Source organism: Triticum aestivum, chromosome 5B (genome assembly GCF_018294505.1).
Source record: "Triticum aestivum cultivar Chinese Spring chromosome 5B, IWGSC CS RefSeq v2.1, whole genome shotgun sequence".
NCBI lineage: Eukaryota > Viridiplantae > Streptophyta > Magnoliopsida > Poales > Poaceae > Triticum > Triticum aestivum.
In genome coordinates this window covers 563,237,457-563,264,905 of record NC_057807.1, presented here as the reverse complement: position 1 = coordinate 563,264,905, position 27,449 = coordinate 563,237,457, and the positions used below count along the sequence as shown (strand labels likewise).

Genomic DNA, 27,449 nt, shown 5'->3' with positions numbered 1-27,449 from the left:
CCCCACCTCCACCGTCGATGACGGTAGCTGACCGGACGCAATAGCAGGAACATACCAGGCCCGTGGCCGCACAGGCCCGGCCGGGATCTCCGAGGCCCGTAAAGTTCCCGCCTTCGTGCTGCAGCCGACACGCCGTCGGCGCCACCGCCCCTGTCCAAGCCGCTCCCCTTCCTCCCCGCACAGAGAGCCGCCAAGTGGAAGCACCACCACCACGAGCACCGCCGGCCACCACCACTAGGCCGCCGGACCGCCACCGGTCGAGCCGCACCACCGCCGCACGCCCGCGACGGAGAGGAACCATCTCAGCCGCCGGGAGCCCGAAGCCGGACCCCAGCCGCCGCCCACACCGCCTGCGGCCCGCGCCGCCTGGCTAGATCCGCCGCCGAATCACGCCCACGCACGCCCCACCAGGCAGCCGTCGCACCACCACGAGGCACCAGCGGGGCCGACATGCCGGCACCACTAGGAGCTCCCGGGTCCGCGCCGTCGAGCCCCGCCACAGCCCGACGCCTCCTGCAGCCCTCCGTCCCACGCCGGCCTGGAGCTCCGCGAGGAGATGGAGCGACCCCGCCGCCGCCCACGCCGACCGGGCTTCGCCCGACGGCACCCCTAGGCGGCGGCGAGGGAGGAGGAGGCCGGAGGAGGAGAGGCTGGGGGCGGAGCTAGGTTTCCCCCGGCCCGCTCGTGGGAGCGGCGGCGGGGGTGGGGAAAGGGGGGGCGGGGGTCCGGAATGATTCTTTTAACCCCCCCTTCTCAGCCGGAGACACACCTTCATGCATCCACCAATGATGCTAGGCACACTGCCGGAACGAGGGCTAGGTGGGGAGACCTTTCTTCAATCTTCAGGGAGCCACCGCCGTCTCGCCTTCCTGAGCAGGACACAAACCATAGCAAGATTGAAAAAAAGACTAAAAACGACGCCCTCCCGCCGGCCCTTGCTAGGATCCACCACGACTCCATGTCCCTAGGGCCATCGGAGACAAGGAAGACCTGCGTCGGCACCGGCGACAGGCATGGGCCCTAACTTTCTTTCTTGCTTGGAGGAGGAGGAGGCGGCTGACTAGGAGGAAACTTTTGGTTATCATGTTCCTTGTGTTTGCTAGCCTCACGCACGTACCTAAAGCCAGGGCTCCGCCTCCTCCTCCTCCTCCAAGAAAGGAAGTTAGGGTTCGTGCCTCTCGCCGGCGCCGGCGCAAGTCCGCCTCGTCTCCGGTGGCCCTAGGGCCATGGAGGCGCGGTGGATCCTGACAAGGACCGGCGGGAGGGCTCCGTTTTTAGTCTTTTTTTTTAATCTTGTTAGGGTTTGTGTCCTACTCAGGAAGGCGAGACGGCGGCGGCTCCCTGAAGATGGAATAAAGGTCTCCCCGCCTAGCCCCCGTTTCGGCGGTGCGTCTAGCATCGTTGGTGGGCGTGTGGAGGTGTGTCTCCGGCAGATCTATCTTTGGTCGATTTGCTCGGATCTGGTCGCTGTTCATCTATGTTCGTGTGTCTTCGATTTGGATCCTTCCGATCTACGTTATTTTTTATCGGCGGTGGTTGCTGTTCTGGGGTGCTGGTCCTATGGGGCCTTAGCACGACGACTTCCCGACTGTCTACTACAACAAGTTGTGCCCGGCTCCGGTGATGGAGGGGCGATGACGGCGGCGCGCCTTCGGCTCGCTTCGGTGCTTGTAGTCGTCGCTGGGTGGTCTACGGATCTGTATGTAATTTTTATTTCTGGTGTTCGTTGTACTGCCATGATTGAAGATGAATAGATTGGAAGTTTTTCCGAAAAAAAAATGTTCCTTGTGTTTGCTAGCTCGAGTGTTGTTACGTGGAATACATTTTCAAATTTGGAGAATGCCTATTTTGCCCGGTCAACCGATTCGCGGACGTTCCAAGGAAGTAGGGCCAAAGGAGGTGCAACCGCATCAAACCCGAACTTCTCTCTCAACCAAAAGAGGGAAGAAAAAGGTGCGGAGCTGCCTGCAACGCAAACCGGAAACCCGCACTAGTTCCCATTCGAAAGCACGTGCGATTTTTTGCATCATCCTCGGTCGTCTGTTCAACTCTGGCTTCGCCAACAACAAAAGAAAAGAAAAGAAAAGAAAAAAAGGGAAAAGAAAATCAATCTCGAGCCAGCCAGCCAGCCGCGGGTTGCACGTCGACGTGGGCGCTCGCGGCGGGGCTCGGCTCATCTCCGCCACACCCTCTCATCCGGTCCGGTCCACCCACCGGGTCTCCTCCTGCGGTGCCCCAAAAAATGGCGCCAATCCCTCCCCAATCTCCCGCCGCACCCCCCAGCTATTTCCCCTCCGCGCCCCAGCCCTAGCCGCGCCGGGGCAAACCCTAACCCCATGTCCTCCTCCTCCTCGCTGCCCGCCAAGCCGCCCCCGCCGCCGCGCCCCAAGACGCGGGGCAGCTACAACTGCGGCCGATGCGGCCAGCCCAAGAAGGGCCACGTCTGCAACCTCCCCTCCCCGGCCGCCGCCGACGGCGGCGCCGCGCCCCCCTCCCCGTCGCCCTCCTCCTCCGGCGGGGACACCCGCCTCCGCCGCGCCCTCTCCTTCGACGAGCCCTCCTCCCCCGAGAAGAAGCCCAGGCCCGACCATGACGGCCGCACCATGGAGCTGGGCGGCCGGGCCGTGCCGGTGGACCTCGTCGTCGAGGTGCTGCGCCGGCTCGGCCCCAGGGGCGTCCTCGACGCCGCCGCCGTCAGCCGCGCCTGGCGCGACTGCGCCGACCGGGTCTGGCGCGTCGCCGAGGAGCTCCGCCTCCGCCCGGCCGCCGCCGGCCTCCTCGGCGCGCTGCTCCCCCGCTGCGCCGCGCTCTCGCGCCTCGTCCTCCACATGGAAAGGTGAGGGGACCCGGGCCAATCTGAACAAATCTTGTCCCGTGCGATGCGAATTTGACGCGATCTGGCCAGATCGATGCTGGATCTTCGATCGGCGCCTGCTCCGGACACGAGCTGTTATGCAACAGCTTTTATGGTTAAAGACTACGACACAAATAACCACTGGAGGAGTAGTATATATATTCCTAATAAAATCGTAATATAAATAAATACAATAATAACAAGTACTCCCTCTGTTCCTAAATATAAGTCTTTGTAGAGATTTCACTAGGTGGACTACATACGGAGCAAAATGAATGAATCTAAACTTAAATTGCATCTACATACATCCGTATGTGGTTTACAGTGAAATCTCTACAAAGATTTACATTTAGGAACGGAGGGAGTAGTATATCGAGAACCTGGGATTTCTGGACGACTTCCAAGGTGAACGGACGTCGGATCTGATACTGGCTGCAGGATGTTTATTTCTGGATTGCTAAGTGGTACTCCCTCCGTCCGGAAATACTTGTCATCAAAATGGATGAAAATGGATGTATCTAGAACTAAAATACATCTAGATACATCTAGTTTAATGACAAGTATTTCCGGACGGAGGGAGTAGGTTATATTTGTGTTTGTGGGTAGGAACTTGTCAAAGTAGAGGGTATCATGGAAATTGCTGACAGTCTGTGCCATTTTTAGCTTCGCTTATGAAAGATCATGCATGTCTTTGTGGATATTGAATTTGACATGCTCTTGGATGATTTGGTGGCCAGATGAAACTCATGTTGGGTAGGTAATGGGTTCGGAGATGTCTGTGTTTTGGACAATATTCTGTTGGTGCTGCAAGATTGATTTGGAGAACTTTTACCTGTGTTTTAGTTGTAAACCCTTCAGCAGGGCTGGGTTGGATTGTAGAAAGCGCATAACCAATTGGGTTGGTCTACGGTGATGCCAAATGCGCAATTACCGCGAGAACAGTATATGCTATTTCCCAACATAAAATTATTGTTGCCTATCTCTTGCTGTGAGCCTGTGTGTGAGGATACAACCACAAACTAGTAATTAAAGCACTATAAATTGGTTGCTGCAATAAGTTACTCCCTCCGTTCGGAATTACTTGTCGCAGAAATGGATGTATCTAGATGTATTTTAGTTCTAGATACATCCATTTCCGAGACAAGTAATTCCGAACGGAGGGAGTATTTGATAATGTTTCTTGTTGTATTTGCCTGCATAGAAGGAATATCCATATATTTGTAGTGCAAACAAAATGAGCCTTTTCAGGTCTTCTTTGTTGTGACTGATCAAATTTATATTTGACAAGTTGGCTTATACTGACATAGTGACATATGCTGTAGTTGCTAGAGCTCTTATTCTATATACATGATCAATAGATGATCCCAGGTTGTTGATCATTGATTATCATTCATGTTATTCTGGTATAGGATTATAGATGCCACCATCTGGTTTTAGAATTCTGTGCGTGTAATTGTTGTGTGCAGTTAGGGCCTTATTAATGACAAGACAAGACCGCTTGTCTTCTGTGTCAAGGTTTTCACATCCAGCTGTTGCTTATGTGCAGTGAAATAATAATATGCACGTAAGTTGACGCAAAAGTGAAGTAAATACATCGTGGTATTCTGGATATGGTCGAACCAACATGGTTAATCTAGCTTTTGTGCTTCAGTATATGTTTCTCTGTCCTGCTTATTTGCAATGAAATTAATATATGCACCTAAGTTGATGTGTGAGTGGATAAGTAAAAGCCATGCATTGTTTTGGATCTGGCTGCAGTGACAATTAATCTAGTTCCAGTCCTCCCGTGTTTGTTTCCTATGCCGATAAAAGGTGTTCACTGGGGACATATATCTTATTTGTATATGTTTGATTCAGTGCTGTTGATGCCACCATGCTGTCATGTCTTGCATTTTCCTGTTCAAGTTTGGAAACTCTGGAGATCACCATGGCCGACAAGGCAATCAACAATATGACTGGGTATGTTGTAAATCTCTAACATTACTCATATATCCTAAACGCTATGTTGGCATCTATATATCTCTTTTGAAATTTAGTTATTTATTTAGTTTACACTATTTTATATCAAATACACTTGCTTTGTTATAATTTGAATCACTAGTTATAAAGGTGTCTTCCCTTTTTATTTTGCAAGTGCTAGCTTCTCAACTAATAGTTGCCTACCTTGCGAGGTCAGATACAGTTAAGGCGTGCTTTTAGTTTTACCTTGTAAATGAGGATTTCAACTTATTTTTTCATATGTAATGCAATTGCAGTTTGATTTTTTTGGATCTTTTGCTGGTTGATTTGTCACACCATGTTATGCTATGCTTGCATGAAACTAGTCTATTTTCCATTTTCTTACCATGCAAGTTGTGTTGAATATGCGTCGATTTTGAAATAGCAATGTCATGCAAATGGATAGAAGGTTCACACAATCTACGTGTTCAGCTCCTATATTAACTTAAGTTGTTCTATTCTAACAGAGAGGAGCTAAGTCGACTTGTTTCAGAGAAGCATTCTCTCTCAATTCTCAAAATCGGTGGCTGCTCTAATCTTGGTTTTCTTAATCTAAGCTCTTCAAGCCTTAATGTTCTTTGGCTATCAGATCTTTGCTCCCTTTCGGAATCGGTAATATTGTGTGCTACTAGTATTTATAGTTATATCAACTTTATTGTGGGCATGAATTCATTGGACACAAATTTGTTGTAGGTCATAAGCTGCCCTAATATGAGCGAGCTCTCCCTGTGTTTCACACAACAAAGTTCGGAATGTACTGACCTGGTTAGTTTGATGGATGGCCTGGGCCGATCGTGCCCTAACTTAAGAAATTTGCACATATCATCAATTCAACTATCTAATGAAGCTGTGTCCGCTCTAGAGGCTGCCAACCTCAGGTATATTTCTACCCCACCATGCTCTTAGCACAATTTTGTTGTATTTGAGCTGTAACGTTATAGTTCTTCCTTTTATTTATTTGAAGAAAAGGGGTTCCCCCTGCCCCATTTTTATTAGAAACGAGACAAAACAGAAAACAAACTGTTCCCAGCGCTCAGGCTGACCCAAAGTAGCCAAGCCAGAATCTTGTTTTATCTGAGTTATAGCATTATAGTTCTCTTCTCACTATAATTCCAGTTTCATAATATTTCAACCTCTAAATCTCAAATCTCATTATTGCTTCATCAGGGGCTTGTGCATGCTATCCTTGATTCTCGGTTCAAAAATGACAGATGCAGCTGTTGCATCTATCGTCAGATCTTGTGCAAGCTTGGAATTGCTTGATTTAAGTGGGTAAGCTCCAATATATCCTTTGGGATATGAAACTAAAGGAATTAAAATAAAGGTGATGATTATTTTCCTATGGCGTGATACTTCAAATTAGCTTATGCAGTTACTTGTTTTGATTATACCTCAGATCTAGCATCAGTGATAGTGGTGTTGGTATGATCTGCAAGGCGTTCCCTCATACTTTATCGAGGCTGCTCCTTGCTCTCTGCCCAAATATTACTACATGTAAGCTTTATATGAATTTCATGGTTTATTATTTCCGCTCCACCGAAAATGAATTCGCCAGTCAACCATTACATGTTCCAGTGTTAAGAATCTCTCTGTGTTTTCTAGGTGGGATCCAGGCTGCAACAGCACAATTGCCACTTCTTCAGCTCATGGACTGTGGAATGAGCTTACGTTCTAACTTGCAGAATGAAAAACAGGGGGCTTATTTTGGTGAGATCAATGGAAGGATTAGATTGTGCCCAAAATTACCCACCTTAAAAAAGCAACCTATGCGCCAAAAGCTGATCATAAAGCATGATAATTTGAAGAAGCTCAGTCTATGGGGCTGTTCAGCAATAGATGTAAGCCTTCAAATTTTGCCAGCAGAGATTCACTCAAGTCCTTTATGGATATAGTCTTGTTACTAATTTCACATATGGCAGGCTTTGTATGTGAAATGCCCAGAGTTGATTGATCTGAACCTCAACACTTGTACAAATCTACACCCAGGTATTGTGTCACTTTTTCATGAGGCTGTAAAGTTGGTAGCCGCTTTTACAATTATAAACAATTGAAATATTTCGCAGAGCGGCTGCTACTTCAGTGCCCAAATCTGAAGAATGTACATGCATTTGGATGCCAAGATATGTTGATTGGTGCAATAAAAAACCAGGTATTACTTTGTTAGAACATTTCCTCACCCCCAAAGTGAACTTCCATTTCAGCTTGAGCTTTCTTCCAAAACTCCTTTCTTTGTGTGCTTTGGCCAGTAGTTTCAAGGTTATTGGATGAACATGTTTGAAGTGTTAAGCAGTAACCGCTTGCAATCAGAAAGTGGGAAATATAATCTCAAAAAAGAAGTGAGAAATATGCTATCTCAGCATTAGCTTTATATTGTTTAAGAATTTTGCTCACCAGTGTTTTTGGCCCACCCAATATGGGCAAGCGTGTGCAGAATTAGACTGAACCAGACAAACCAGAACTGAACTAAAAAGTTTACTCCTGTCTGAACTGCATTTCAGTTAGAGAAAATAGTGACATTTTCCTATTTGGTGGAAAAAATAATTTAATTTGGCTCTTGGTTTTTGGCTTGCCTTTTTCCCTTCAGAAACTGATAAACAGAAAGAATCTAATGAAGCAATGTGTATCAACTGGAGTCTAGCAAGGAGTAAGCTGTGAAGCTGAAGGTGTATCAGGCTGTAAGCTTCTTGAGCTTAGGAATCATACTATTGGAAACAGTGCACCTACATTATTACAGTCTGCCCTATGTAGCGTGTAACTATGTTGTAGCCTAAGGTGTTGTAACAAACCCCTTATCTCTTATGCACCGCAAAGCAGTCGTTGCAGCCTACCTAAGAAAGTATATAGTAGCATACTTCCCAACTGCGGATTTTCTGCTGCCGGTTAACAATTCAAAAACATCACTTCAAAGTTGTATCAGTCAGAAAAACAATTGTATATACACATTGTACGAAGAATTATGAGCCTGGAAATTTTGGATAAAAAATCTGACCATTTGTATGGTATGCAAATAAAACAAGTTAGGACTTAGGAGTGTATACTAATTGTAAATATACAGAGTATTTTTGTTACAGAGCACATACATGATCATAAAATTTTGCCTAAAACTTGCAGTTTCAGATATCAACCAAAATAGAACTGAATTTTTGGCCTGGGCTTATATGGACCATGATTTCCCCCCCCCCCCCCCCCCCAAAGTGTTTCCAAAACTATAAAAATGATTTTTGTCTGATTGTTTCCAACACTTGAAAGTAGTTTTTGGCCTGGGCTCATATGGACCTGGGATCATTTGAGATGTTCTATTTTCCTTTTAAAAGGATAGAGCAGGCTCAGGTGACATCCTGGGCCCTCCAACTTTGTAGGTCTACAGGCCCAAACAGCACACATGAAGGATACCACTAAAGCCCACCTGTATATCCAAAACCTAGGTACACTCATCAATCTCCTGACGGTTTTGAGTTCTTGCTCCTGTCAGGTTGGCACTTGATCTACCATCCATAGTATTGTCACCTTGTATCATTTGTCATAATCCGAGGCATTACTGGCACCAATCTGGCTATATGTGGATGTTAGATATATCACGGTACTAGTGATGGCCGTGACTCCCCATGCTATCCATATGTCAGGCAACGTTTGATGGAGTATCAGGTTACCATATACTCCGTCCGTTCCCAAATATAAGTCTTTCTAGAGATTCCAATAAGTGACTACATACGGAGCAAAATGAGTGAATCTACTCTAAAAAATGTCTACATACATCCGTATGTTGTAGTCCATTTGAAATGTCTAAAAAGACTTATATTTAGGAACGGAGGGTGTAATTCGTTAAGTTGAAAATGACATAGTTAGTTGCTTTTGATACTCTTGGCACTAGAGTGTGGTGGAGAAACATTCTGGTGGTAAACCTCTAAAATGAAGCCATAGTTATAGTATAATGCTGTTAGCGAACATTTTTCTGCCATATATCATAATTTACCGGTAGTCGGCAATTGGTTCAAGCTTCACACATGTTACTGCATAGTTAACGCAAACATGAACCAGAGTAAAATTTAGTTTGGAATTTTGAAACGGAAACAAACTGAAAGAGCTAAATTGAGTTGCAATGATTTATTAATTCAAGCACAGCAACACACTCGCAAAAGATAGTGGCACCCAACAAATTAACCGGTACAATAAAGAAAACCCGCCAACTTACCTTTACAATTTTGCATCTGAGCTATCAGTTACTCAACAAAGGTGAAAGAGCATTACCACTTTCTTCGTTTTCCAATGTATTGCCACAAATTTTGCCAGGTTCTGAATGAGTTCGCTGCAGCTGAACCACATCTTCCATGCAAGCGGCTAGCAGACGGTTCGAAACGGGTTCAGCTCTCACAATTTCCACAAGAGCAGGCAAGCATCATTTCACCGATCTTGTGTATCTCGTAAGCATCCTACCAGTGCATGTGCTGACTCTCTTGTTTGTTTCAGTTACCGGAGGACAAAATATGGATTGGATTCAAGCGGTCGGAGTGCATTGTTCATCTTGATTCTTGATTAATAATAACAATCACATAACCATAGCTAGAGAACCGCTCATTGTGCGCACTCTGATTTGTGAAATTAGACAATTGGCGAGTATTTATTTATTTGTTTTGTGCACCTCCAAACCCATAATATGTAATGTGCCTGTTGTATAAGCTGCTACATGGAATTGAAACTTGCATCAACTGGTTTTGGGTATCCATGGCCTAATTAGTAGTATTATTTTTGGTGCAATAAAGTTGTGAATCATTTAAACTGTTCTGCCAGGCATGTTCAGCTGCATTGCTTAGTACAGACAGATATAAAACCAATCTTAGCCTGTTATTAGACCGGGTGCTTGCTGAAATGCCTTTCCTTCAGTTATGAGGGAGAAATTTTCAGAATGTTATAGCTTTTTTATGTCGGCTATCTTGCTGTCATCCCACTTGATAGGACTGGCCAGACGGAGGAAAATGATGTAAGATTCTTTTGCTTGCTCTAGTTGGAGCAATTGAAAGACTTCTTTAAGCTTGTCAGCGTCACGAGGGGACACAAGATCCCCCGAGGAAACATGTCTTGCGTAATATATAATGTACCTTCACCTCGCAAACGCCTTTTGGATACTACTCCTACTTTTTTTTGGATGTAATAACAACTGAAGTTGCTGCAAATAATGGCACTTCATTTTTGCCAACCTTGCACCCTTTTAATTGCTTAACGAGGGAGCAATAGATCGTACCCTTTCCATAGAATACAGCTATGCAGCATTGTACTCCCTCCGTTTCTAAATATTTGTCTTTTTAGAGATTCAAATGGCCTACCACATACGGATGTATATAGACATATTGTAGAGTGTAGATTCACTCATTTTGCTTCGCATGTAGTCACTTGTGAAATCTCTAGAAAGACAAATATTTAGGAACGGAGGGAGTATGACGCAACTGAAATTTGTATAAGAACTCAGCTCAAAAAGGGAGAAGAAAATAATTTTGTATAAGAACATGATCACCCTATCCGGCCCTATATGCACATGGCCTTGTCCCCTCCCGTAGCTGGCTTTGGAGATATGGAGATGGGCGACGTTTTTGAGTGTGCATCACACCACCAGCGCATGAAACATTGGCAATGTTTCTTGTGTACAGGCACGTCTAATTAACACAGAGGAATGAACCTGGACACCACGGAACAGCTTCATAATCATAATTAAACAAGGCTGCCGGGCGATTATTTGCCCAACGGCAGCATGATAATTGATTAATTGAGCACTGCTGTTGGACAAACCGCAAGATCCCTGCAGTGGAACCGGTAGTGGTAGTGGTAGGGTAGCCACCATCTGACTTGTTCTTTTTTGCATAATAATGGAAGGGCATCTTCTGCCTTTTCTGCGTGCTAAACGAAAATACTATTTGATTGTACGTAAACAACAGTGACATGCCGATGACATATTTCTCACGTATACATACTACACATGTGTAACAACAAGATAAAACATAGGAAGTAGGAGTACGTAGTATATTATGGTACAGAGTTGGGCAAGCAAGAGTCGTAATCTTGAAATGGTAGCAAACGGTCAGCTCCTGCTCTTGCATTTCTCCATTGCCCTTGGCGCTGAAAAAACAGAAGGCAAACGGAGTTAGCAAACGGTCGCTGATCATGCAGATGTAGAACTGAGAATTAAGAGCATGGTCGAGGAGGCACCGACCGAGGCCGATGGCTTCTGATCCCTTCATTATCCGGAGGCGCTTGCACGACGCCACGAACATCCTGCCATGAGCGAGAGGAGGAAGAAGAAGAAGAAGAGATTATTAGTAAGTGAGAAACACCAACATGAGAAGAGAAAACATGCATGCATGGCATGCATGCGCTTTAACCAATTACTTACTCCCAGGGGACGTCGCCGACGAGCATCCAGTCGCCGTCCTTGTCCTCGTAGGTGGGCACGTAGTCGGAGCCGCTGAGCAGGTCCACCAGCTTGCTCTCGTTCATGCCCGTCATCCCCTGAGCCTGAGCCTGAGAGCAGTCGTTGCCGATGGTGAAGGAGCTGAACATCTTCTCCAGGGCCTTGGACAGCTCCTGGTAGCTCTTGTAGGTGCCCATGTCCACCTTGCGCAGGTAGGGCGCGCCGTCCATGCTCACCTTCACCAGCGCCGCCCCCCCTCTCTCCGCCGCCGCCAGCATGTTCCTCCGGAACGACCGCACCGGCGGCCACCCCACCGCCTGCGCCCTGCTCCACGTGCCAACATCAATCAGTCAGTTCATAATCGTTCACATGGATGATGGTGGTGGTGATGATGATGATGGCGAGGCCGGAGGACATGCAGTGCGCAGACATTTTGCAGGGCCAAAATATGCCCCTTTTTATCGTGTCGGCAGGGCCGGCACTAGCTGCGGTTCTCCCCGTGCCATTGTTGCGCCCACCCCACCACCACATGCGTTGCTGCATTATCAGTGTACGTGCCCGCGTATCCAGTTCAGATCCAAATGTTCCCCGGAAACGCAGATGCAAAAGTGCTTTTTCCTCTCTCTTTTCCCCCTCACACAAGCGTGCATGCCACTAAAATTTGTGTGCTAGAGTGAAACATGCACGCATGATGTTGTAATTATGCAAGCTTAGTTTCCTTTTCCTAGGCTAATTCTAAAACATAGTACGCACTACCTTTTTCTTCCGAAAATTAAAGCACTTTCATCCTAAGAACTATGAATGATCCTCTTCTTTGAGAGAACGGGAGGGTCTTGACATTTTTCTGGAGAGAGCTAGTACGTAACAGGGAATCACATTGGCATGCAAAAAAAAAAGTAACGAGGGACGACGAGGACGTACTTGGGCGCGCGCGGCTTCTCGGGGTCCGCGTCCGGCTGCGGGGTGGTGACCACGCTGCTCTGGCTCGGCGACCGCTTCAACTGCCCGTCGGCAGCAGCCGGAGACGGCTGCGCCTCCGCGACGCCGTCGGCCACTTGCTCGCCGTCCTCGGACGGCGGCGCGGCCGCCGACGCCGGCTCCAGCTTCAGCACGAGGTCGATGGTCTCGGCGTAGCCCCTCTTGCCGGAGCTCCTCACCGCGGCGGCCGCCTCCTCGGCCTCGTTGCTGCCGCCTGGCAGGCCGAGCCGGAGCTCGGTCTCCTCGAACCCGAGGCCCGCCATTGGTCTCCTGCTCCAACGCAGCAGCCGCCCTTGGGTTTCTTCTTCGCCCCTCCTTGTGAGTTTGCTTTCGCGTGTGTCTGCTGCTGCTTGGGCTTGGCTTGTGAGCAGAGCACAAATAGACGGGAGGGGACGAAGAATGAGATGATGGCGGCCGGGTGGATGGTCACAAAAGAGTATGGTTCCCTCTTGCCGGAAGTGGCGTAGGATATTGCAATAGAAATCCCTATATAATATCAGAATGAACAGGATACGTATGCAATTTGGCCATGTCCGTGCAAAAGTAGGTTAAATGGTACGTACACGCTCCATTCCAATGGAGTGCTACCGATGGTTGTGTCAGTGCAACGTATCGTACCGTCAGCCCATGCACGCAAACGCAAGTACGTATAGCAGTAGTATTTATTGTGGTACATGCTGGCAACGAATCATCTCATTACATCGAGGTTCATGGACCACCAAACAACCATTGCCACCGCCAGAACAAGCCGCCGACGCGTTATTATCGTCGCTCCCATACCGAAACCGGCATGACCTTGTCGATGACAGCTGAGAAGTCTTCATTCATGTGCCCCCAAGGACCAGCATCCCGAAAGCGCAATCGTCGCCGTTGAATCCTTGAAACAATCTAAAGAAGCGTACACATCGCGAGAAATCCTAACCTCGCCGCTCCGAGGAGCTGGCAGGAATCTACGCCGGAGGTCCGTTTAATCCAACCCAACAGACGGACTTGACATATAAATATCATATTACTAGTTAGTAGCTTGTATCTGTACTACACCTCACAAAAAAAGAGAGAAAGTTCTCATTTGTTCCTAGTCGAAAAACATGTCAACATCTACTACATCAAACTAGATTCATTAGATTTATCATAAAAATATACTCCCACCGTCTTAAAATAAGTGTCTTGAGATCTAATACAAAGTTGAGACACTTATTTTAGGACGGAGGGAGTAGTACACATGGAGTACATATTTAAAATTCTCCGATAGAGCTGGTTCACTGGACAGGGTGCATGCACGGGAGGGAGCTCTCAGCCGACTGTTCTTTGGGCCCCTGACCCGATTGTGCCGTACGGAGTGCCCACAAGGTGGGCACACCTACGTTTCACGTATACTTGCGGCTCCCTGCATGCATGTGCCGATGTTTTTGGTCCCTAGCCCGACGTACAGGTGTAGGGATCAGTAGCGGATGAATGGGGCTACGAGCTCGTGACTTTTTGCTGCACATCGTGTACGGCCCCGGCAGGGGGCCAAGGCCGACGACGCACGCGTGCACGATTTTGCCGTCCGTTCAATTCCAGTGTGCCGTTGTTGCTTCACGTGTGCGCGCCTTGCGTATTCCTGTGGGACTGGCACGCACACAGTTTGTTTTCCAGAGCTTTTTCACGTGCATGGATTCCGATCACGTGGGGGCCTTCTCATCTCTCGGGTTTGTAGGTGTGTATTTTTTCGAATCTACTCCGTCTGTTTTCAAATACGAATCATTTTTAGAGATTTTAATACAAACTACATATGAATGTATATAAAATATTTTAGTGTAGATTTACTCTTTTTACTCCATGTGTAGTCCCTTATTGAAATCTTTAAAAAAAAATATTTAGAAAGGGGGGCAACTATGATCGGTCATTCGTTCTTGTATAGAAACGTTATTCGGTTGGTTAAGAGGTGGCTATAGATACAAGACGAAAATTGATTGTACATACAAAATAGAACCAACCTCCCGCTGTTTGGAGAACAGTCACTGCACGCGTGAGTGCCACAACCCTTGGCGTCCACTCAGTTCGCTGGCATACCTTGTTATGTCGCCCGTGCCCCGCCTCGGTATTGAGCATCGTCAAGCTTCAGCTTCCTGTGAAGGTCCGATGAAGTCTGCACTTCCCTCTGAGGCGTTTCATTGTGGGTCTTGGGCATTTGTCGTCTCTGACATCACTTGCTCGGCAACCCCGTCTGATGTGGAGTTCCAGTCCACTCTGGCACATTAGTCCAAGCTGCCGCGAGGCTTGCTGGTGCGGGTTGGGAGCTTTCTGAGCGGGCGGGGGTTGCCTTGAGCATGATCTCCCTCGTGCGGACTATGTCGCCGACCGCTCGACGTTATGTCCTTCTGGTGTTTCTGGTGTTTTTGGTGTTGGTTTCATGGAAGACAAGGGGTCAGAGCACTTCGATTGTTTCTCCCCTCACATTGGGGTCAGTTTATCGTCATTGTCTGCCTTGCCTCCTATGTCGCCTACCGTTGTGGGCAAGGCCATCTCTGTGGTCGTTTCTCCCGTGTTGCAGGTCATGTCGGAGCTTCAACAGCTATGTGTGAGACCTGTTTCGCCTCTCTCTCTCTCTATGGAGCATATGGAGTTCGTATCAGCGGCGACCTCATGCAAGGGACATGATTCACCTACGTCATGTGAGCATCTAGAGATAGCTGAGTCCATCGTGTCAGTGGTACCTATGGCTGATGATGTTGAGGCAATCGGTATGTTGAGCCTGATCCTTTGGAGCCCAGCCAACTGCTCGCCTTTGTGGACCGTGGAGGCTTCGACGTTGTGGCCACCCACTCGCACATGACCGTTATGCAGGTGGTGTCTGTGCGTGACAAGGCCGATGAGATTTTATTTGAGATAGAGCTTCACAGCTTGCTTGATCGTACGTTTGGAGGCGGCTAGCCCTGGATCTGGCAAGACGATTGGGGAGGAGCCTCTCAGAAGTAAAAGAAAAAAGAGTCGCGTCACAGGAAAGGCATCTGCAACTACTTGATGTATAGCCATTAGTCTCTTGGGTTGTCCTTATGGTCTGGCTTGTCTCCGTGGATTTGGTGGTGCCCATGGTCTTCGATCGAGACACTCTCGTTGGGGTTTCTTTGAGATGTAGCGGTGTCGGGGTTGATGATCATTACCTGTTGGGTATGATTGTCGGGTTGGTCATTGTTGGTGTATTAAGAATAGGGTCCTTAATACCCTAGACTTATGCACAAGTAGTGGTAGCCTTCTCGACAGCAAGGCTTGATGGAGGATAACCAAAGACAAACACAAGACCAAATTGTGAAGAAGCAAAGAAGATCTCAGAAGATGAAGATCAGAAACGCTGAAGATACGACTCCAGAGCCTGGCAAGATCCTTGCCGGGGAAAGCCACCAAGACTCAAGCCCGACAAGCTCCGAGCCCGACAAGAATCCCACTACCTTGCCACCGCTACACCTCATCGATTAGGTTGTCACTTGTCGATAAGGTGTCGAGCGGGGCAGGTAGTTAGGTGAAACTTGTCTGGGCATGTGGCAGCTCGCCTCTGAAGATACAACTTTAGTGGCACACGTCCAAGTGATGTGTCGAAGGAATAGAAGGTGGATGGGCAAACAACACAGAAGGAGAGATCAGCCTTGTCAGAGAGCTCCATCCGCGAGGTGTCTTCTGGATGGAGCTCTCCGGCAAGGCTGGTCTCTCCTTCTGTGCTGTTCGCCCATCCACTTTCTATTCCTTCGGCACATCACTTGGACGGGTGTCATTAAAGCTGTATCTTTAGAGGCAAGCTCCATCCACAAGACACCTCCAGTCGAACCGCAAAGGGATCGTCAGATGCTAGAGGGATCAACGAGCACAAAGAGCAGGGCAAGCAGAGAGCACACAGTGTTTACCCAGGTTGGGGCCGCTGTGAAGCATAAAACCCTACTCCTGCTTTGTGTATTGATTGTGTATATATGTGTCCAGCTATAATGAGCGCATGTCCGACAAGTTGCTCAGGAGATGCTGCTACGCGCGTAGAATGGACAAGATTTTGACCTTTGTTAAGGTAGCCATGCGCCTTCTTTTATAGACTAAGGGGTCACCACAGTGGCAAAATAGTAAATCTACATTGTAAATAGTGGCTACAGTGCCAAATACCTAACTCTGACGGATTAGGACAAATTCATTTACTGCACCATGAGGTGTCTTGTGGATGCAGCTCTCCGACAAGACTGGTCTCTTCTTTTGTGCCATTCGCCCATCCACCTTGTATTCATTCGACACATCACTTGGAAGGGTGTCATTAAAGATGTATCTTCAGAGGTGAGCTGCCACATGCCTAGACAAGTTTCACCTAACTACCTGCCATGCTCGACACCTTATCAACAAGTGAAACCTGATCAATGAGGTGGAGCGTGGCAAGGTAGTGGGACTCTGCCGGGCTCGGAGCTTGCCCGGCTCTCGAGTCGTATCTTCAGCACTTCTGATCTTCATATTCTGAGATCTTCTTTGCTTCTTCATAATTTGGTCTTGTGTTTGTATTTAGTTATCCTCCGTCAAACCTTGCCGCCGGGGAGGTTACCATTTTTTCCGCGTGGAGGAAGGCGCAGTAAAAGAGAAAATTATGACAGACATGGCAGCTATTCTTCGCCACGCGTGCCTGTGCATATGTTTGGGCCTAGCCCAACAACGCCTCACATGCGTGTGCGGCCCAGGCCCGGGGGCTCCTCTCCGTGTATTAGGAATGCAGTCCTTAATACCCCAAACTTAGGCAGTGGTAGCCTTCCCGACGGCAAGGCTTGATGGAGGATAGCCAAAGACAAACACAAGACCAAATTACGAAGAAGCAAAGAAGATCTTAGAAGAGGAAGATCAGAAATGCTGAAGATACGGCTCCAGAGCCCGGCAAGATCCTTGCCGGGGAAAGACGCCTAGACTCAAGCCCGGCAAGCTCTGAGCCCGACAAGAATCCCACTACCTTGCCACCGCTCCATCTCGTCGATCAGGTTGTCACTTGTTGATTAGGTGTCGACCGGGCAGATAGTTAGGTAAAACTTGTCTCGGCACGTAGCAGCTCGCCTCTGAAGATACAACTTTAATGACACCCGTCCAAGTGATGTGTCCAAGGAATAGGTGGATGGGCGAACGACACAGAAGGAGAGACCAGCCTTGCCACTCTGAAAGGTTAGGACAAATGTATTTAATGCATTGTGAGGTGTCTTGTGGATGGAGCTCTCCGGCTAGTCTCCCCTTCCGTGTTGTTCGCCCATCCACCATCTATTCCTTCGACACATCACTTGGACGAGTGTCACTAAAGCTGTATCTTCAGAGGCAAGTTGCCACGTGCCCAGACAAGTTTCACCTAACTACCTGCCACTCGACACCTAATCGACAAGTGACAACCTGATCTATGAGGTGGAGCGATTGCTGTTGGGAAACGTAGCATGCGATTTCAAAAAATTTCCTACGCTCATGCAAGATTTATCTAGGAGATGCATAGAAACGAGAGGGGGAGAGTGTGTCCACATACCCTCATAGACCGAAAGCGGAAGCGTTTGTTTAACGCGGTTGATTTAGTCGAACGTCTTCTCATTCCGACCGATCGAGTACCAAACGTACGACACCTCCGAGTTCTACACACGTTCAGTGTGATGACGTTCCCCGAGCTCTTGATCCAGCAGAGGGTCGATGAAGTAGATGAATTCCGTCAGCACGGCGAGGTCGTGACGGTGATGTGATCCGCGCAGGGCTTCGCCTAAGCACCGTGAGAATATGACCGGAGGCGTAAACTGCGGAGGGGGGCACCGCACACGGCTTGGTGTTGGGGAACACAGTAATAATTTAAATTTTTTCCTACGTGTCACCAAGATCAATCTAGGAGACGCTAGAAACGAGAGAGAGGGAGTGCATCTTCATACCCTTGAAGATTGCTAAGCGGAAGCGTCACAAGAACGCGGTTGATGCAGTCGTACTCGCGGCGATTCAAATTGCGGAAGATCCGATCCAAGCGCCGAATGGACGGCGCCTCTGCGTTCAACACACGTACAGCCCGGGGATGTCTCCTCCTTCTTGACCCAGCAAGGGGGAAGAAGAAGTTGATGGAGAACTCCGGCAGCACGACGGCGTGGTGGTGGAGCTTGTGGTTCTCCGGTAGAGCTTTGCTAAGCACCACAGAGGAGGAGGAGGAGTTGGTAGGGGGGAAGGGCTGCGCTAGGGGAAAGGTGCGGCTACCCTCCCACCCCCTCTATTATAGGGTGAAGGGGAGAGGGGGCCGACCCCCTTAGATGCATCTAGAGGGGGGGGGGGGCAAGGGGGGCGCTTGCCCCCAAGTTGTTGTTGCTGGTGGTGGTGGTGGTGGGTGCCCCCACCCCTAGGGTTTTAACCCTAGGCGCCTTGGGCCCCTTGGGGTGGGGGGGGGGGGGCACACCAGCCCACTAAGGGTCTGGTTCCCACCCATATTCAGCCCATTTGGTGCCACGGGGCATGTGGCCCCACTCGGTGGACCCCCGGAACCCCTTTGGTGGTCCCAGTATAATATCGATAACCCCCAAAACCTTTCTGGCCATTGAAACTGGACTTCCCATATATAAATCTTCACCTACAGACCATTCCAGAACTCATCGTGATGTTTGGGATCTCATCCGGGACTCCGAACAACTTTCGGTAACCACATACAATTTCCCATTACAACTCTAGCGTCACCGAACCTTAAGTGTGTAGACCCTATGGTTTCGGGAACCATGCAGACATGACCGAGACATCTCTCTGGCCAATAACCAATAGCGGGATCTGGATAACCATATTGGCTCCCACATGTTCCACGATGATCTCATCGGATGAAACACGATGTCGTGGATTCAATCAATCCCGTATACAATTCCCTTTGTCCATCGGTATGTTACTTGCCTGAGATTCGATCGTCGGTATCCCCATACCTTGTTCAATCTCATTACCGGCAAATCTCTTTACTCGTTTCGTAACACATGATCTCGTGGCTAACTCCTTAGTCACATTGAGCTCATTATGATGATGCATTACTGAGTGGGCCCAGAGATACCTCTCCATCATACAGAGTGACAAATCCCTGTCTCGATTCGTGCCAACCCAACAAACACTTTCAGAGATACCTATAGTGCACCTTTATGGTCACCCAGTTACATTGTGACGTTTGATACACCCAAAGCATTCCTACGGCATCCGGGAGTTGCACAATCTCATGGTCTAAGGAAATGATACTTGACATTAGAAAAGCTCTAGCAAACGAGCTACACGACCTTTTGCTATGCTTAGGATTGGGTCTTGTCCATCACATCATTCTCATAATGATGTGATCCCTTTATCAACGACATCCAATGTCCATGGTCAGGAAACCACAACCATCTATTGATCAACGAGCTAGTCAACTAGGGGCTCACCAGGGACATGTTGTGGTCTATGTATTCAGACATGTATTACGGTTTCCGGTTAATACAATTATAGCATGAACAATAGACAATTATCATGAACAAGGAAATATAATAATAACCATTTTATTATCGCCTCTAGGGAATATTTCAAATAGTCTCCCACTTGCACTAGAGTCAATAATCTAGTTATATTGTGATGAATCGAACAACCATAGAGTTCTGGTGCTGATCATGTTTTGCTCGTGGAAGAGGTTTAGTCAATGGATCCGTGACATTCAGATCCGTCTGTACTTTACAAATATCTATGTCTCCATCTTGAATATATTCATGAATGGAGTTGAAGCGGCGCTTGATGTGCCTGGTCTTCTTGTGAAACCTTGAAAGTGCAACTATCCCTGGGTGGTTTTGGTAATTCCTAACAACATATAACTCATTGAGCTAATACTATTTCAAGATAAATATTTCAGGAAAGATCAATGTTTGGTATGGCATGGATGAGAAACATGGACCCCTCAAAATTCTAAGGACAAAAGGATTGGCTCAAGCCCAAAGCACAAGACTCTACATTTTACTTTTAGTGATCCAAGATCACATTGAGTCCATAGGAAAGCCAATACTATTAAGAGGGGGTGAGGTGTTGCTTAATGAGTTGCTTGCTCAAAGTGCTTAGTGATATGCTCCAAAAACCCTCAACTACTTTCTCACATCCACATATGTCCTAAACCAAAGTCAAACTCGTCCCTACCGAAACTTTATATCCGGTGCCACCGAGTTCAATTGACATAGCCACTGCCAGAAACCCTAGTCTTTTCGGTCTTACCAATAGGGATCTCGGTCTCACCGAGATGGGATTGTAATCTCTGTGTTTCCCTTCGTAACGTTTCAGTCAAACCGAGATGAGCAATCGGTCCCACCAAGATTGCAATGAAAACTCTCTGTTCCCATTCGTAACGTTTCGGTCTAACCGAGATGAGCGAATTGGTCCCACCGAGTTTGCCTGACTAACTCTCTGGTCAGCTTATTACCAAAACCGGTCTCACCGAGTTTGTGTAATCGGTCTCACCGAGATTACGTTATGCCCTAACCCTAATGATATCGGTCCCACCGAGTTGACATGTCGGTCCCACCAAAATACCCAACGTTCACATTATGAACTAAATCGGTTTTACCGAGTTTAACGATTCGGTCCCACCGAGTTTGGTAAATTGTGTGTAACGGTTAGATTTTGTGTGGAGGCTATATATACCCCTCCACCCACTCTTCATTCATGGAGAGAGCCATCAGAACATGCCTACACTTCCAACATACATTTTCTGAGAGAGAACCACCTACACTTGTGTTGAGGTCAAGATATTCCATTCCTACCACATAAATCTTGATCTCTAGCCTTCCCCAAGTTGCTTTCCACTCAAATCTTTTTTCCACCAAATCCATATCCTGTGAGAGAGAGTTGAGTGTTGGGGAGACTATCACTTGAAGCACAAGAGCAAGGAGTTCATCATCAACACACCATCTATTACCTTTTGGAGAGTGGTGTCTCCTAGATTGGTTAGGTGTCACTTGGGAGCCTCCATCAAGATTGTGGAGTTGAACCAAGGAGTTTGTAAGGGCAAGGAGATCGCCTACTTTGTGAAGATCTACCCGAGTGAGGCAAGTCCTGCATGGGCGACGACCATGGTGGGATAGACAAGGTTGCTTCTTCTCAGACCCTTCGTGGGTGGAGCCTTCCGTGGACTCGCACAACCGTTACCCTTCGTGGGTTGAAGTCTCCATCAACGTGGATGTAAGATAGCAGCACCTATCAGAACCACGGATAAAAAATCTCTGTGTCACCATTGCGTTTGCTTCCTCAAACTCCTCCCTTTACCTTCATATGCAATTGTTTTACATTCCAATGCTATACTCTTAGAATTGCATGTGTAGGTTGATTGCTTGACTTGTGCTAAGTTGCTAAAATCTGCCAAGAACTAAAATTGGGAAAAAGCTAGATTTTTATTTGGTCAAGTAGTCTAATCACCCCCCTCTAGACATACTTTCGATCCTACAATTGGTATCAGAGATTTGATCTCCATTTGCTTTGATTTCCATAGCTTTTGGTGGTCATAGCCTTGGTCTCACAACCTAGGAGAGTATGGCGTCTAGCGAGGGAAATTACCACCATAGAGGTCCTTATTTTGATGGCACTAATTTTGCTAGTTGTAAGCATAAGATGAAAATGCATATTCTTGGACATAACCCCGCCGTTTGGGCTATTGTGTGTATTGGCTTGCAAGGTGAATTCTTTGATGGGAGAGAACGAACCATGAAGCTACCGCGGAAGAGTTGAAGATGCTGCAATACAATGCTCAAGCTTGTGATATCCTCTTCAACGGATTGTGCCCCGAAGAATTCAACAAAATCAGCCGTCTTGAGAATGCAAAGGAAATTTGGGATACTTTGATTGACATGCACGAAGGTACCGACTCCGTCAAGGAATCCAAATTGGATGTTCTTCAAAGTCAACTTGACAAGTTCAAAATTAAGGATGGTGAAGGCATCACTGAAATGTACTCTAGGCTTGCTCTCATCACAAACGAGATTGCCGGCTTAGGAAGTGAAGAGATGATCGATAAATTCATCATCAAGAAGATCCTAAGAGCCTTGGATGGAAAATATGATACCCTGTGCATATTGATTCAAATGATGCGCAATTACAAGAATCTCAAGCGAACGGAAGTCATTGGAAGGATTTTTGCTCATGAGATGTCACTCAAGGACAAGGAAGAGATCCACAACAAGTCAAGTGGTACTTACAAAGCCTCATGTGAAGCTCCCACATCATCAAGTGAGAAACAAACCTTCAATGAAGAATTGAGCCTAATGGTGAAGAACTTCAACAAGTTCTACAAGAGTAGAACCAAGGAAAGAAGTTCCAAGTCAAGGTCCTACAATGACAAAAGATCTTCGAGTCGTGAGCGTAATTGCTACAATTGTGGAAGACCCGGACACTACTCTAATGAGCGTATGGCTCCCTACAAAAGAAGAGAAGATTCTCCAAAAAGAATAAGTAGAAGAGAAGAATTACCACCAAGAGAGAGGAAGAGTAGAGATGATCGTTATGAACGAAGAACATCCCAGAGAAGCAAGGATTCGGAAAGGAAGGACAAATCATCAAAGAGCTACACAAAACGAAGACATCAAGCTCATGTTGGTGAATGGGTATCCGGCTCCGACTCCGACCATCACTCCGAGAGAAGCTAGCACTCCGACCCCGAATATACTCAAGATGAAGGTGTTGCTGGTCTAGCACTTGTGTGAACCAACTCCTACGACATATTTGACTCACCAAATGAAAGAATTGGAAGATGCTTCATGGCTAGAGGCCCAAAGGTATCACATCCCGAGTATGTTGATTTCAATAGTGATGAAGATGACTTGTTAGGTGATGATGATTTACTTGTTGACAACTCTAGTGATGAATACTATGATGAAACATCAATTAATCATGCTAATCAAGATAAAACGAATGACAATGGTAAGGAGAAGATTGAGTGCCTAACTAAAGAACTAAACACTCTTAAGTTAGCTCATAAAACTATCTTGGAAGATCATCGAGAACTTTTAAAGACTCATGAGAAGTTACATTTTGAAAAGCGCAACCTTGAGCAAGAGCATGAGTTTTTAAAGGCAATCAATGATGATCTTCGCAAGAAAAGTTCTTTTTACATTGCCAAGCGTTTACTCTTATCTACTTACATGCCACAAGTCAAGTCTAGTAACAAGAACAAGAAAGATTCTTCTTCTAGTAGTAACAATAATCATGCTAAATCCAATATTGTTGCTTCTAGTAGTTCTCTTGATTCCACTAATGATTCTCTTAGCCAAGTTACACTTGAGCAAGAAAATAGCTTATTGAAGGGAATTATAGAGGAAGGTGTTTACAAGAGCCTTGCTGGAAGTAAGCAATTCGAGGAGATTGTATGCAAGCAAGGAAGGCACCGGAAGAATCAAGGTGTTGGTTTTGAACGAAAGTTCAATGCCAATGGAGTTGAGTGGGAAGAAGATCAATACCCCAAGACGAAGTTTGTTCCTCAACAAGAGAAGTACGGTCCTACTTCTTTCAAAGGAACACAAGCTCTGTTGGGGAACATAGTAATTTCAAAATTTTTCCTACGTACACGCAAGATCATGGTGATGACATAGCAACGAGAGGGGAGAGTGTTGTCCACGTACCCTCGTAGACCGTAAGCGGAAGCGTTAGCACAACGCGGTTGATGTAGTCGTACGTCTTCACGATCCGACCGATCCAAGCACCGAACGTACGGCACCTCCGAGTTCAGCACACGTTCAGCTCGATGACGATCCCCGGGCTTCGATCCAGCAAAGCTTCGGGGATGAGTTCCGTCAGCACGACGGCGTGGTGACGATGATGATGTTCTACCGGCGCAGGGCTTCGCCTAAAATCCGCGACGATATGACCGAGGTGGAATATGGTGGAGGGGGGCACCGCACACGGTTAAGGAACGATCCGTAGATCAACTTGTGTGTCATGGGGTGCCCCCCTGCCCCTGTATATAAAGGAGCAAGGGGGAGGGGGCCGGCCAAGGGGAGGAGGCGCGCCCAAGGGGGAGAATCCTACTCCAAGTAGGATTCCCCCTCTTTCCTAGTCCAAGTAGGAGAGGGGAAGGAAGGGAAGGAGAAGGAGAAGGAAGGAGAGGGAGGAAAAGGAGGAAAGGGGGGCCGGCCCCCTAGTCCAATTCGGTTTGGGCTAGGGGGGCCGCGCGCCCTGCCTCCTCTCTTCCACCACTTGGCCCATGAGGCCCATTGCTTCTTCCTTGTATTCCCGTAACTCCTCGGTACCCCCGAAAATACCCGAATCACTCGGAACCTTTCCGAACTCCGAATATAGTCGTCCAATATATCGATCTTTACGTCTCGACCATTTCGAGACTCCTCGTCATGTCCCCGATCTCATCCGGGACTCCGAACTCCTTCGGTACATCAAAACTCATAAACTCATAATAAAACTGTCATCGAAACCTTAAGCGTGCGGACCCTACGGGTTCGAGAACTATGTAGACATGACCTAGAACTATTCTTGGTCAACAACCAATAGCGGAACTTGGATGCCCATATTGGCTCCTACATATTCAACGAAGATCTTTATCGGTCAAACCGCATAACAACATACTTTGTTCCCTTTGTCATCGGTATGTTACTTGCCCGAGATTCGATCGTCGGTATCCAATACCTAGTTCAATCTCGTTACTGGCAAGTCTCTTTACTCGTTACATAATGCATCATTCCGTAACTAACTCATTAGCTACATTGCTTGCAAGGCTTATAGTGATGTGCATTACCGAGAGGGCCCAGAGATACCTCTCCGACAATCGAGTGACAAAACCTAATCTCGAAATACGCCAACCCAACATGTACCTTTGGAGACACCTGTAGTACTCCTTTATAATCATCCAGTTATGTTGTGACGTTTGGTAGCACCCAAAGTGTTCCTCCGGTAAACGGGAGTCACATAATCTCATAGTTACAGGAACATGTATAAGTCATGAAGAAAGCAATAGCAACATACTAAACGATCAAGTGCTAAGCTAACGGAATGGGTCAAGTCAATCACATCATTCTCCTAATGATGTGATCCCGTGAATCAAATGACAACTCTTTTGTCTATGGTTAGGAAACATAGCCATCTTTGATAAATGAGCTAGTCAAGTAGAGGCATACTAGTGACACTATGTTTGTCTATGTATTCACACATGTATTATGTTTCTGGTTAATACAATTCTAGCATGAATAATAAACATTTATCATGATATAAGGAAATAAATAATAACTTTATTATTGCCTCTAGGGCATATTTCCTTCAGTCTCCCACTTGCACTAGAGTCAATAATCTATTTCACATCATCATGTGATTTAACACCAATATTCACATCTGTATGTGATTAATACCCATAGTTCACATCGTCATGTGATCAACACCCAAAGGGTTTACTAGAGTCAATAATCTAGTTCACATCGCTATGTGATTAACACCCAAAGAGTACTAAGGTATGATCATGTTTTGCTCGTGAGAGAAGTTTAGTCAACGGGTCTGTCATATTACAGAGTCGTATGTATTTTGCAAATATTCTATGTCTACAATGCTTTGCACGGAGCTACTCTAGCTAATTGTTCCCACTTTCAATATGTATCCAGATTGAGTCTTAGAGTCATCTGGATCGGTGTAAAAGCTTGCATCGATGTAACTCTTTACAACGAACTCTTTTATCACCTCCATAATCGAGAAACATATCCTTATTCTACTAAGGATAATTTTGACCAATGTCCAGTGATCTACTCCTAGATCACTATTGTACTCCCTTGCCAAACCAGGGCAGAGTATACAATAGGTCTGGTCCATAGCATGGCATACTTTTATAGAACCTATGACTGATGCATAGGGAATGACTTTCATTCTCTTTCTATTTTCTGCCGTGGTCGGGTCTTGAGTCTTACTCAATTTCACACCTTTGCAACACATGCAAGAACTCTTTCTTTGACTGTTCCATTTTGAACTATTTCAAAATCTTGACAAGGTATGTACTTATTGAAAAACTTATCAAGCATCTTGATCTATCTCAATAGATCTTGATGCTCAATATGTAAGCAGCTTCACCGAGGTCTTTCATTGAAAAACTTTTTATTCAAGTATCCTTTTATGCTATCCAGAAATTCTATATCATTTCCAATCAACAATATGTCTTGCACATATAATATCAGAAATGCTACAGAGCTCCCACTCACTTTCTTGTAAATACAGGCTTCACCGTAAGTCTGTATAGAACTATATGCTTTGATCAACTTATCAAAGCGTATATTCCAACTCCGAGATGCTTGCACCAGTCCATAGATGGATCGCTGGAGCTTGCACATTTTGTTAGTACCTTTAGGATTTGACAAAACCTTCTGGCTGCATCATATACAACTCTTCTTCCAGAAATCCATTCAAGAATGCAGTTTTGACATCCATTTGCCAAATTTCATAATCATAAAATGCAGCAATTGCTAACATGATTCGGACAGACTTAAGCATCGCTACAGGTGAGAAAGTCTTCATCGTAGTCAACCCCTTGAACTTGTCGAAAACCTTTTGCAACAAGTCGAGCTTAGTAGATAGTAACACTACTATCAGTGTCCGTCTTCCTCTTGAAGATCCATTTATTTAACATGGCTTGCTGATCAGAGCAAGTCAATCAAAGTCCATACTTTGTTCTCATACATGGATCATATCTCAGATTTTATGGCCTCAAGCCATTTCGCGGAATCTGGGCTCATCATCGCTTCCTCATAGTTCGTAGGTTCATCATGGTCAAGTAACATGACTTCCAGAATAAGATTACCGTACCACTCTGGTGCGGATCTTACTCTGGTAGACCTACGAGGTTTTGTATTAACTTGATCTGAAGTTTCATGATCATCATCATTAGCTTCCTCACTAATTGGTGTAGGAATCACTGGAACTGATTTCTGTGATGAACTACTTTCCAATTCGGGAAAGGTACAAATTACCTTATCAAGCTCTACTTTCCTCCCACTCACTTCTTTCGAGAGAAACTCCTTCTCTAGAAAGGATCCATTTTTAGCAACGAATGTTTTGCCTTCGGATCTGTGATAGAAGGATTACCCAACAGTTTCCTTTGGGTATTCTATGAAGACGCACTTCTCCGATTTGGGTTCGCGCTTATTAGGTTGAAAAACTTTTTCATATAAGCATCATAACTCCAAACTTTAAGAAATGACAGCTTAGGTTTACTGCTGAACCATAGTTCATACAGTGTCGTCTCAATGGATTTAGATGGTGCCCTTT

At 46.5% G+C, this 27,449-nt stretch overlaps 2 protein-coding genes across 6 annotated transcripts; one reads left to right on the top strand and one right to left on the bottom strand.

The window, feature by feature from the left end:
• The first annotated feature begins 2,151 nt into the window (after nucleotides 1-2,151).
• Nucleotides 2,152-9,634, top strand: LOC123113244 (F-box/LRR-repeat protein 17). Of its 5 annotated transcripts, none has more exons than XR_006455977.1 (12): nucleotides 2,153-2,836; nucleotides 4,712-4,813; nucleotides 5,320-5,464; nucleotides 5,546-5,730; nucleotides 6,020-6,124; nucleotides 6,249-6,346; nucleotides 6,455-6,690; nucleotides 6,772-6,838; nucleotides 6,916-7,001; nucleotides 7,437-7,527; nucleotides 9,165-9,241; nucleotides 9,320-9,634. XR_006455977.1 is itself a non-coding variant. In XM_044534440.1 (11 exons), the coding sequence occupies exons 1-10, from the start codon at nucleotides 2,337-2,339 to the stop codon at nucleotides 9,192-9,194; spliced, it is 1,554 nt and encodes a 517-aa protein (XP_044390375.1). In that variant the 5' UTR covers nucleotides 2,152-2,336; the 3' UTR covers nucleotides 9,195-9,241; nucleotides 9,320-9,634. The 5 variants fall into 5 exon arrangements, 3 of the variants coding, with proteins under 3 accessions (XP_044390375.1, XP_044390374.1, XP_044390372.1); XR_006455976.1 differs by having other exon boundaries at nucleotides 2,154-2,836; nucleotides 9,143-9,241; XM_044534440.1 differs by lacking the exon at nucleotides 7,437-7,527 and having other exon boundaries at nucleotides 2,152-2,836.
• Nucleotides 9,635-10,742: 1,108 nt separating this feature from the next.
• On the bottom strand, nucleotides 10,743-12,702 carry LOC123113245 (auxin-responsive protein IAA30). The gene is made up of 4 exons (XM_044534441.1): nucleotides 12,174-12,702; nucleotides 11,235-11,576; nucleotides 11,055-11,116; nucleotides 10,743-10,960 (listed from the first exon to the last, which is right to left on the bottom strand). Exons 1-4 carry the CDS (start codon nucleotides 12,491-12,493, stop codon nucleotides 10,923-10,925), a joined length of 762 nt encoding a protein of 253 aa, XP_044390376.1. The 5' UTR covers nucleotides 12,494-12,702; the 3' UTR covers nucleotides 10,743-10,922.
• Nucleotides 12,703-27,449: the final 14,747 nt, after the last annotated feature.